Here is a 12,647-nt window from a genome sequence, read left to right as displayed (position 1 = left end):
ATGTGGAAACTGACACTGTGTTTTCGGATGATGTCGCCAAGGGGCAACATGTAGATGAGAAATAGGAGGGGGCCAAGGATAGATCCTTGGGGGGGGACACCAGAGATAACGATGCAGAAGCGGGAAGCGAAGCCATTGCAGGTGATTCTCTGGCTACGATTAGATAGGAAAGAATGGAACCAGGCGAATGTAGTCCCACCCAGCTGGATGACGGTGGAGAGGCGTTGGAGAAGGCTGGAGCGGTCAACCGTGTCAAAGCTGCAGACAAGTCAAGAAGGACGAAGAGGGAAAGTTTACCTTTGTCAACTATCCCTTCATCAATAGAAAATAGTCACCAAGAAATCAAATAAGGAATTCAGAAGAAACTTCTTTACCCAGAGAGTGGTGAGAATGTGGAACTCGCTACCACAGGGAGTGTTTGAAGCGAATAGTATAGATACATTTAAGGGGAGGCTGGACAACCATATGAGGGAGAAGGGAGAGGGTTATGCTGCTAGAGTTAGATGAGGAAAGACGGGAGAAGACTCGAGTGGACCATAAACGCCGGCATTTACTGGTTGGGCCGAATGGCCCGTTTCTGTGCTGTATATCCTATAAGTCATTAGAAGGCAGTAATATCACAGAAGGGCACGTAATGACATTAACGAGATTGGTACAAGCTCATCTGGTGGTTTTGCTGATTTTCTTCTGCTGTCGGTGACTGATAAAGTGTCAACAGATGCCAAACCAACAGCAGCTTGACACACTACACCTTATCTGACTTCCTGACTTGAGGAAAACAATTAAAGATTTCAATGTGAAGGCAAGTACACCTCAATAAATTAGTAACTGTCCCCCTGATAACCTTCAACATGTGTAGTCGGTGGTAATTACACATCAGAAACAGCAATGTAAATAATTCAGGTTTTTTTTAAATGCACTATTGGGACTAAGATTAAAGTTTCACCTTTCCAGATAACAAAATAGTTTTTGATCAGTTTGACAGATAGTACTGTCAATGGGCACAAACAATAATATGGTAACATAGTACATAGATACACACACGTGGATCTCCTGGAAAGGGGAAGAGGAGAATAAGGAAGGAGAGAGGGGTCAAGAGGGGAGAAGGGGAGAGGCGAGGCGAAGGGGAAGACGGGTGCAGCGAGGGGTGGAACGAGTGGTGGGGCAGGGAGGATGGTCGAAGGGGAGGATGGTCGAAGGGGAGGAGGGATGGTCGAAGGGGAGGAGGGAGGGTCGAAGGGGAGGAGGGAGGGTCGAAGGGGAGGAGGGAGGGTCGAAGGGGAGGAGGGAGGGACGAGGGAGGGCCCGCTGGCACCACCAGAACGGGCTGCCTGGCACCCCCTAGACCAAATCCGCTGGCACCCCCTAGACCGAATCCGCTGGCACCCCCTAGACCGAATCCGCTGGCACCCCCTAGACCGAATCCCCTGACACCCCCGGACCGAATCCCCTGACACCCCCCGGACTGAATCCGTTGGCACCCCCCGGACCGAATCCACTGGCACCCCCTAGACTGGGCAAGCTGGCACCCCCAGACCGAATCCACTGGCACCCCCTAGACTGGGCAAGCTGGCACCCCCAGACCGAATCCACTGGCACCCCCTAGACTGGGCAAGCTGGCACCCCCCGGACCGAATCCACTGGCACCCCCTAGACTGGGCAAGCTGGCACCCCTGGACCGAATCCACTGGCACCCCCAGACTGGGCATGCTGGCACCCCCGGACCGAATCCACTGGCACCCCCAGACTGGGTATGCTGGCACCCCCTGACCCGGCTCGCTGCCAGCCGACCCTCCCTGGCCTCACCTTGCTGGTGGCCGCTCTCCAGCTCGGCCAGCTGCCGTACGCCGCCCTCACCGCCTCCTTCGCCTCCCGCGGCCCGCAGTCCGCCACTTCCGCAAGCCGCCGCCCGCTCGCCGGGTCGTTCACCGGGAACCGCGTCCCGCCGCCCGCCTCCACCCAACGACCTCCGATGTAGGCCTGCGAGCGCAGCAGCCCAGAAGCCGCCGAGTCCGAGTGAGCCCGCGGGCCGGCCCGGGATCCGGCAGCAACTTCCAGCGCCCGGAACCCGCTCCTCCACCGCCGCAGCATCGTCTCCAGGGGCAGCGGCCGAGGAGCAGCGAGTCAGCGGAGAGAGAGAGCTTCCGCCTCCCCGGCCAGAGCCAATGGGCCTGCCCCACTCCAGCCACACCCCCAGCACTCAGTCCAGGCCTCAATCACCTCCAGCCTCTCCCCCACCCAGCACTCAGTCACCCACAGCCCTCAGTCTCCCCCCACAACACTCAGTCACCCCCTCCCCCAGCACTCAGTCCAACCCTCAATCACCCTCTCCCCCCCAACACTCAGTCCAGCCCTCAGTCTCTCCCCCCCCGCCAACAGCCCTCAGTCTCTCCCCCCAGCACTCAGTCCAGCCCTCAGTCTCTCCCCCCACCCCAACCCAAGCACTCAGTCTCTACTCCACCCTCATACTGCCCGTGTACAAACGTGGGAACACTTTTCACATTTAAAGACTAGCCGGCCCATCCACCCCTCCCATACCAGTGATACCTTGCACATCATGCAAGAGATTGCCTACCCCCTACGTGCGTGTAATCTTGAGCGCACAATCTAGGCTGGCACTCCAGTACAGGACCGAGGGAGTGCCGCACTGTCAGAGATGCTATCTTTCAGATGAGCCTTTAAACCGAGACCCCGTCTGCCCTTTCAGGTGGATGTCAAAAATCCCATGCTCCTATTACAAAGAGCAACAGGGGAGTTCACCCCGTTGTCCTGAATAATCTTTAGCCCTCAACCAATATCACTAAAAACAGATTGCCTGCTCATTATCTCACTGCTTTTTGTGGGACCTTGCTGAGCGCAAATTGGCAGTCGTGTTTCCTACATTATAAAGATGGGGCAGGTGTGCTAATCAGAAACAACATAATGGCAGTAGCAATAAAGGACATCAATTCAATTTTTCAATTCAAATCGCTTTATTGGCATGACAAGGTACATCTTATGTTGCCAAAGCATCGAAAAACATTTATGGTTGAACACATAAACGCAGATCTATCCATACAGTGTATAAACAGATATATCCCTGAGTGTATAAATATACATTCATATAATTTGTATATACTCTTTTCTTAGATTTAATGGTTGTCCCTCTGTTTATGGCAAGCTGTAACATAGTGTGCCGCTAAGGTTACACAATTTCTCTGTTCCCCTAGTAGGTATGGGAGTTTTTGGTCGTCATTCAAATTTCTGAATTCAGGGCATAATTTTGTGAATTTTGGGTAGAAATTCTCCCTTATGCCCTGATATTTTCCACAAGCTGTGAGGAAGTGCATCTCTGTCTCCACCAGTCCCTGACTGCAGTGAGAGCATATCCTGTCCTCTCTTGTCAGCCAGTTCTGTCTGTGTCTGCCTTTTTCGATAGCCAGGCTATGCTCACTAAGTCTGTACATAGTCAAGGTTTTTCTCAATTTGCTATCTTTTACCGTGGTCAGGTATTCAGCCATGTTGTATTGTCTGTTTAGGGCCAAGTAGCAATTGAGTTTGTTTTGGGTTTTTGTTGTTTCTGCCCAATATGACATATTTTTCCTTTTGCTTAGTGACAATTGTGTTGGGTCGAATTCTCTGTGCTACGATGTCACTGTCCTGGGGCTGGTTATTGTTAGTAGTGTTAGTAGTTACTTCACTGAGTCCCAGGACTAGTTGACTGAGGGTATTCTTCTTTATGATCCTCTCTTGGCATTTCAGGGCTTCGTAATGATAGCAGTGGGGGTTGCTCATTTTTAGGTGTTTCCAAAATTTGGTGGCTCTTTTTTGGATAGTAATTATTAATGGATATTGGCCTAGTTCTGCCCTGCATGCATTGTTTATGGTTTTCCTTTGAGTCCGGAGGATACTTTTACAGAATTCTGCATGTAGGATCTCAATTGGGTGTTTGCCCCATTTTGCAAATTCTTGTTGTGTTAGCGGTCCCCACACCTCACTGCCATAGAGTGCAATTGGTTCAATTACTGATTTAAAAATTTTGAGCCAAATGCTAATTGGGATTTCTATTTGGATTGATTTTTTAATGGCATAGAAAGCCCTTCTTGCTTTCTCTTTCAGTTCATTCACAGCCAGATGAAAATTTCCCGTAGAACTGATTTTTAAGCCCAAGTATGTGTAGTTAGCAGTTTGTTCAATTTTAGTTGTTCCTAGTGTGAAATTTATTCTGGGTCCCTGATGTCTGGAACTTTGCTGGAACACAAGGACTTTGGTTTTTTGGGGGTTTATTGTCAGGGCCCAGGTCTGACAGAACGACTCTAGCAGATCCAGGTTCTGCTGTAGACCCTCCTTAGTTGGTGACAGCAGAACCAGGTCATCTGCATAGAGGAGGAATTTAACCTTGGATTCATACAGAAACATAGAAACATAGAAGATAGGAGCAGGAGTAGGCCATTCGGCCCTTCGAGCCTGCTCCGCCATTCAATGTGATCATGGCTGATCATCCAAACTCAGTACCCTGTCCCCGCCTTTTCCCCATATCCCTTGATCCCTTCAGCCTCAAGAAACATATCCAACTCTTTCTTGAATATATTTAATGAACTGGCCTCCACCGCCCTCTGTGGCAGAGAATTCCACAGGTTCACCACTCTCTGGGTGAAGAAATTCCTCCTCGTTTCAGTCCTAAATGGCTTACCCCTTATCCTTAGACTATGACCCCTGGTTCTGGACTCCCCGGCCATCAGAAACATCCTTCCTGCATCTAGTCTGTCCAGACCTGACAGAATTTTATAGGTTTCGATGAGATCCCCTCTCAATCTTCTAAACTCCAGTGAGTATAAGCCCAATCGACACAATCTCTCCTCATACGTCATTCCTGCCATCCCAGGTATCAGCCTGGTGAATCTTCGCTGCACTCCCTCCATGGCAAGAACGTCCTTCCTCAGGTATGGTGACCAAAACTGCACACAATACTCAAGGTGCGGTCTCACCAAGGCCCTGTACAACTGTAGCAAGACATCCTTGTTCCTGTACTCGAACCCTTTTGCTACGAAGGCCAACATACCATTTGCCTTCTTAACCGCCTGCTGCACCTGCATGCTTACCTTCAGCGACTGGTGCACAAGGACACCCAGGTCTCTTTGCACTTCCCCTTCTCCCAATCTATTGCCATTCAAATAATAATCTGCCTTCCTGTTTTTGCCACCAAAGTGGATAACCTCACATTTATCCACATTATAGTGCATTTGCCATGTTTCTGCCCAATCACCCAACCTGTCCAAATCGTACTGGAGTTTCCCGACATCCTCCTCGCAGCTTACCCTCCCGCCCAGCTTTGTGTCGTCAATAATTTGGAGATATTACATCCAATTCCAGTAGATTAGTCAAGCATGATTTACCTTTTGTAAATGCATGTTGACTTTGTCCGATCCTGTCACTGCTTTCCAAGTGCTCTGCTATTACATCTTTTATAGTAGACTCGAGCATTTTCCCCACTACTGATGTCAGGCTTACCGGTCTATAATTCCCCGCCTTTTCTCTACCACCTTTTTTGAATAGTGGGGTAACATTAGCTACCCTCCAATCCATGGGTACCGTTCCAGAGTCTATCGAGTTCTGGAAGATGATCAGTAGTGCATCTACTATCTCTAGGGCCACTTCCTTAAGTACCCTGGGATGTAGACCATCAGGCCCTGGGGATTTATCGGCCTTCAGTCCCATCAATTTTCCTAACACCATTTTCCTACAAATACTGATTTCTTTCAGTTCCTCACTTTCATCAGACCCTATGTTCCCCGGCATCTCTGGAGGTTATTTGTGTCCTCCTTTGTGAAGACAGAACCAAAGTATGCATTTAGTTGGTCTTCCATTTCCTTGTTTCCCATTATAAATTCCCCCGATTCTGACTGTAAGGGACCTACGCTTGACTTCACTAATCTTTTTCTCTTCACATATCTATAAAAGCTTTTACAGTCAGTTTTTATGTTCCTTGCTAGCTTACTCTCATATTCTATTTTCCCTTTCTTAATTAATCCCTTTGTCCTCCTTTGTTGACTCCTAAACTGCTCCCAATCCACAGGATTATTGCTTTTTCTAGCCAATTTATATGTCCTCTCCTTGGATCTTATGCTATCCCTAATTTCCCTTGTTAGCCACGGTTGAGTCACCTTTCTTGTTTTATTTTTACGCCAAACTGGGATGAACAAATTCTGTAGCTCATCCATTCGGTCTTTGAATGTTTGCCATTGCCTATCCACTGTCAACCCTTTGAGCGCCATTCCCCACTCAATCCTACCCAACTCGCTCCTCAGACCATCGTAGTTTCCTTTATTTAAATTGAGGACCCTTGTCTCTGAGTCAACTACTTCATTCTCCATCTTAATGAAGAATTCGATCATATTATGATCGCTCCGACCCAAGGGGCCTCGTACAGCAAGATTGCTAATTAATCCTTTCTCGTTGCATAATACCCAGTCTAAGATGGCCTGATCTCTGGTTGGTTCCTCGACATATTGGTCCAGGAAACCATCCCGTAAACACTCCAGGAATTCCTCCTCCACAGTATTGTTACTAATTTGGTTGGCCCAATCTATATGTAGGTTAAAGTCACCCATGATGACTGCTGTGCCCTTATTGCACGCTTCTTTAATTTCCCTTTTAATGCCATCCCCAACCTCCACCTTACTGTTTGGAGGTCTATATACCACTCCCACTAATGTTTTTTTCCCCTTAGTATTTCTCAATTCTACCCACACAGATTCCACATCATCAGAGCTAATATCCTTCATTACAATTGTATTAATCCCTTCTTTAACCAGTAATGCTACCCCACCTCCCTTTCCTTTTTGCCTATCTTTCCTGAATATTGAAAACCCCTGGCTGTTGAGTTCCCAGTCTTGGCCATCCTTGAGCCACGTTTCTGTAATCCCAACCAAATCGTATTCGTTTACCTCTACTTGTGCAGCCAATTCATCCACCTTATTACAAATGCTCCTCGCATTAAGACACAAAGCCTTCAGGCTTGTTTTTTTAACGCTCTTAGCTCTATTAGAATTATTATTTACTGTGGCCACGTTTGATTTAAACCGTTGATTTCTCTGATTGCCACTTTTGTTTTTCTCCTTCCTATCTTTTGCTTTTATCCCTGTTTCCCTTTCCTCTGTCTCCCTGCTCAGGTTCCCAACCCCCTGCCATTTTAGTTTAAACCCCCCCGAACAGTGCTAGCAAACCTCCCCGCAAGGATATTTATCCCGCTCTGGTTCAGGTGCAACCCGTCCGACTTGTACAAGTCCCACCTTCCCCAGAAGCAGGCCCAGTGATCCAGGAAACTAAAGCCCTCCCTCCTGCACCAACTCTTTAGCCACGCATTCATCTGCTCTATCCTCCTATTCCTATACTCACTAGCACGTGGCACCGGGAGTAATCCAGAGATTACAACCTTATAGGGTGAGGCCGGGTGCTGTAGATTGTTCAAGTAGTTTTGCCAATTCATTTATGTAAATATTAAAGAGTGTCGGTGAGATGGGCGAGCCCTGCGTCACACCACGCCCCTGTGGGAAGTATTTTGTTTGTTTGTCTCCAATTTTAACTGCACATTTATTGTTTGTATACATTGATTTAATTACATCATATGTTTTTCCCCCTACACCACTTTCAATAAGTTTCAAGAATAGACCGTCGTGCCAGATGGAATCGAAAGCCTTCTGGAAATCTATAAAGCAGGCAAAAATTTTGCTTTTGTTTTGATGAACATGTTTGTCAATTAGGGTCTGTAGGGTAAAGATATGATATGATGTTCTATAGTTTGGTAGGAATCCAATTTGGCTTTTACTCAAGACATTGTGCTCCTCAAGGAAGTTTATAAGTCTTTTGTTTATGATACTACAGAATACCTTCCCCAGGTTACTGTTTACACAGATGCCTCGATAGTTATTTGGGTCAACTTTGTCTCCACTTTTGTATATGGGCGTTATCTTTGTTCCAGATATCAGGGAAGTAACCGACACTCAGAACCAAGTTGAAGAGTTTTAGGATAGCCAATTTCATTTTATCGTCCATGTGTTTAATCATCTCGCTTAGGATGCCATCTGCACCGCAAGCTTTTCCTGGTTGCAGGTCCTTGAGTTTTTCAAATAGCTCTTTTTCAGTTATTATGGGGTCTAGCGGGTTTTGGTTATCTTTTATGGCCAATTCGAGCTTTTCCAGTTTTTTGCATATTTGGTATTGCTCTGGGCTTAGTGTGTTTTTCTGGTATAATTTTTCAAAATGGTTTTCCCATGTGTCTCCGTTTTGAATGGCCAATTCGTCGTGTTGTTTTTTGTGTAATGTATTCCAGTTGTCCCAGAAATAATTGGAATCAATGGATTCCTCAATGGAGCGGAGTGTATTCTTAATATACTGCTCTTTTTTGGTTCTGAGTGTGTTTTTGTATTGTGTTAGTGCCTGATAATAAGTAAGGCGTAATTCCTCGTTTTCTGGCTGTCTGTGTTTTTGGTTTGATATTTTTCTGAGTTTTTTCCTCATGTTATGGCAATCTGGGTCAAACCATTTTTCTGAGTTTTTTGTTTTGGGTTTATTCTTGCGAACTTTCAAGTTTGACATTGTTGCCAAATTATCAAAAATATTATTTAGGTTATTCACTGCCCGGTTTACACCTTCTTTATTGTGAGTGTATATGTTTTCCAGAAAGGTGTCCAAGAGAGCTTGAGTTGATTGATTGCTAATTGCTTTCTGGTATTTTTCCATGCTGTTTTTGGCCCATCTGTAGGATTTTTTGATGTTGTACAGCTTACTGGGTTGTTTTTCTGTGTTGGTTGTTTCTGTCCTTTTAAGATACACAGTAATTTGACTGTGGTCTGACAGTGTTGTTTGTGGTTTGACTGTGAATGCTCTGAAAGAGGATGGGTCCAAATCCGTAATCATATAGTCTACAGTGCTGCAGCCAAGAGGTGAGCAATAGGTCGATCTTCCTAGGGAGTCTCCCATGAACCTACCATTGACAATGTACAGACCCAGGCTTCGACAGAGCTGCAGGAGCTGTTTTCCGTTAGCTAACAAACAGTATCAATAGGAAGACTACATGGGGGATGGGCACCAGCATATAGGAGTAGAAAAGAGGAATAAGGTGCATAAAAGAGTGAGTGTGTTGGATAGTACTAGAGAAGACAGTAGTACTAGAGGCAGAAATAGTACCATATTAGATAGGAACAAACTAAGAAAAATTCAAAAATGGGTTTAGAATGCATGTATGTAAACACACAAAGTGTGGTGAATAAGGTTGGTGAGCTAAAAGCACAATTAGCCATGTGGCAATATGATGTGGCAATAACGGAAACGTGGCTTAAAAACGGTGAGGACTAGGCACTTAATATTCAAGGTACAAGGTGTTCAGAAAAGATAGGGAAGGAAAAAAGGGAGGTGGGGTGGCAGTGCTGATTAAGGAAGACATTGTAGTGTTAGAAAGGGAGGATGTTCTTGAGGGGTCAAAGACAGAATCCATTTGGTTAGAGTTGAGGAGCAAAAGGGGTATGATCATGCGAGTGGCGGAATTCTATAGGCCTCCAAATAGTGAGAGGGAGGTAGAGGAGCAAATCTGCAGGGAAATCGCAGAGACATGCAAAAGCTATAGAATGGTGATATTGGGGGACTTCAATTACCCAAACATTGATTGGGATTATACTAGGGTAAAGAGAAAGGATGGGGAGGAATTTCTGAAATGTATTCAAGAGAACTTCCTTGACCAGTATGTTCTTGGCCCAACTAGGAAGGAGGCATTGCTGGATCTGCTGCTGGGAAATGAGGAGGGCCATGTCAACCAAGTGACTGTGGGAGAACACTTGGGTACGAGTGATCATCGTATCATAAGATTTAGATTAGCAATGGAGAGGAGCAAGGAACAACCTAGAGTGGAACTTCTAAATTGAAATAGGGCGAACTTCAGTGGGATGCAAAAGGATCTAGCCAGGGTAAAATGGAACCAAAGACTGACAGGAAAAACTGTAACGGAACAATGGGTGATCTTTAAGCAGATGTTCCAAGTATAGGCTAGGTACATTCCAACAAGAGGGAAGGGTAAGGGAACCAAAGCAAGGGCTCCTTGAATGACGAGGGAGATAGAGAAGATGATGAAACAAAAAAAGAGGGTGTATGATGCATGTCAGATGAATTCTTCAAGGGAGAACCAGACCAAATACAATAAATTGAGAGGGGAAGTGAAGATGAATATAAGATTGGCAAAGAGAGAATATGAGAGTAGAAAGGCGGTTAACATAAAAGGGAACCCCAAAATCTTCTACCGGCATGTAAACAATAAGCGGGTAGTAAGAGGCGGGGTGGGGCCTATTAGGGACAAAGAAGGTGATATATGCTTAGAGGTGCAGGGTAAGGATGGAATACTCAACGAATACTTTGTATCAGTGTTTACTAAGGAGTTGGATGCTGACAAAATATCGGCCGAAGTGGAAAAGGAAGGGGTGAAAATTGTTAGACAGGATGTGCTAGAAAGGCTGGGTATGCTTAGAGTGGATAAGTCGCCTGGTCCAGATGGCTTGCATCCCAGGTTGCTAAGGGAATTGGGGGAAGTGATAGCGGAAGGGCTTGCCATAATTTTCCAATCTTCCCTAGATGCGGGGGAAGTGCCTGAGGATTGGAAAATGGCAAATGTGACACCATTGTTCAAGAAAGGGTGTAAGGACAATCCTAGTAACTATAGGCCAGTCAGTTTAACATCAGTGGTGGGTAAAGTTTTAGAAACAATAATCAAGGGAAAAATTAACGGGCACTTGGAGAGGTGTAAGCTAATTAAGGAGAGCCAACACAGATTTGCTGCAGATCGTGTTTGACTAATCTAATTGAATTTTTTGATGAAGTAACAGGGAAGATTGATGAAGGGAATGCAATGGATGTTGTCTACATGGACTTTAGGAAGGCATTTGACAATGTACCACATAGAAGGCTGTTTAACAAAATTGAGGCTCATGGAATAGGTGGGTCAGTGGCTTAAGGACAGAAAACAGCGAGTTGTGGTAAATGGCTGTTTTTCCAGACTGGAGGATGATAGACAGTGGTGTTCCCCAAGGGTCTGTGCTGGGGTCACTGCTTTTTTTAATATATGTAAATGATCTGGATATTGGAATACAGAGTAGAATTTCTAAATTTGCTGATGACACCAAACTTGGGGGTGTGGCAAACAGTGAGGATGATACCAATCAATTGCAACAGGACATAGAAAGGCTAGCAGAATGGGCAGACAAGTGGCAGATGGAATTTAATACAGAGAAGAGTGAGGTGATGCATTTTTGCAGAAGGAACAGGGAGAGGCAATATACACTTAATGGCACAGTTTTAAAGAGTGTGCTGGGACAGAGGGACCTGGGAGATAATGTGCATTGCTTCCTGAAGGTGGCAGGACATATTGAGAGAGTGGTTAGCAAAGCATATGGAATCTTGGGCTTCATAAATAGAAGCCATGGTGTGGAGATGCCGGAGTTGGACTGGGGTGGACAAATGTAAGAAGTCACACAACACCAGGTTATAGTCCAACAGCTTTATTTGAAATCACAAGCTTTCGGAGCGCTGCTCCTTCTTCAGGTGAAGTGGAGAAATGCATAAAGACACAGCTTATATAGTCAGAGAATCATGTCAGATGTTTACAGGTAACCTTTCCAACTGCCATTTATCGCACCTCGGCAGAGAGATAATCACAGCAGTCAAAGGTGTGAATGGTGTCCAAACAGGTCAGTCAGGGAAACATTACGTCAAAGAACAATGAGGTGGGGTCACAAGGGGTCAAATATTGCAGATGCTGGGGTCTGTATGAAAAACAAAAAAAGACAAAAAACATTTTTTTTGGCTGGAAATCACAGCAGGTCCGGCCACATCTGTGTAGAGAGAACAAGCCAATGTCGACTTGAGTCTGGATGACCCTGCATCAGGTGGGGTTACATGTAGCGTGACATGAACCCAAGATCTCAGTTGAGGCCGTCCTCATGAGTGCGGAACTTGGCTATCAGTTTCTGCTCGACGATTTTGCGTTGTCGTGTGTCTCGAAGGCCACCTTGGAGAATGCTTACCCGAAGATCGGAGGCGGAATGTCCTTGACTGCTGAAGTGTTCCCCGACTGGGAGGGAACACTCCTGCCTGGTGATTGTTGCGCAGTGTCCGTTCATCCGTTGTCGCAGTGTCTGCACGGTCTCGCCGATGTACCATGCTCCGGGGCATCCTTTCCTGCAACGTATGAGGTAGACAACGTTGGCCGAGTCACATGAGTATGTACCTGGTGGGTGGTGTCCTCACGTGTGATGATGGTATCTGTGTTGATGATCTGGCATGTCTTGCAGAGGTTGCTGTGGCAGGGTTGTGTGGTGTCGTGGTCGCTGTTCTCCTGAAAGCTGGGTAATTTGCTGCGAACGATGGTCTGTTTGAGGTTAGGCGGCAACCAACAGAGTACCCTTCGTCGTCCAGTACTTCCCCGGAGCGGAGAAACTACGCCATGTTCTTCGCAGCCTTCAACATGTCATCGATGACGACGAACACCTCGCTAAGGCCATCCCCACGCCTCCACTACTCGCTTTCAAACAGCCACCTAACCTCAAACAGACCATCGTTCGCAGCAAATTACCCAGCTTTCAGGAGAACAGCGACCACGACACCACACAACCCTGCCACAGCAA

The 12,647-nt window shown here is 46.3% G+C and overlaps 1 protein-coding gene across 1 annotated transcript in view; it reads right to left on the bottom strand.

The window, feature by feature from the left end:
* Nucleotides 1-2,194, bottom strand: part of aldh5a1 (aldehyde dehydrogenase 5 family, member A1 (succinate-semialdehyde dehydrogenase)) — a 31,056-nt gene extending 28,862 nt beyond the window's left edge. The window contains exon 1 of the mRNA XM_085988945.1: nucleotides 1,807-2,194. Within this exon, the coding sequence (XP_085845071.1) occupies nucleotides 1,807-2,091 (285 nt within the window). The 5' untranslated portion in view covers nucleotides 2,092-2,194. The remainder of the gene's footprint in view (nucleotides 1-1,806) is intronic.
* Between the last annotated feature and the right edge of the window lie 10,453 nt (nucleotides 2,195-12,647).

Source organism: Somniosus microcephalus, chromosome 5, assembly GCF_052327205.1.
Source record: "Somniosus microcephalus isolate GS21.2 chromosome 5, FLI_Smic_1.0, whole genome shotgun sequence".
NCBI classification, from domain to species: Eukaryota; Metazoa; Chordata; class Chondrichthyes; order Squaliformes; family Somniosidae; genus Somniosus; species Somniosus microcephalus.
This window is presented reverse-complemented; position numbering and strand designations above follow the sequence as displayed.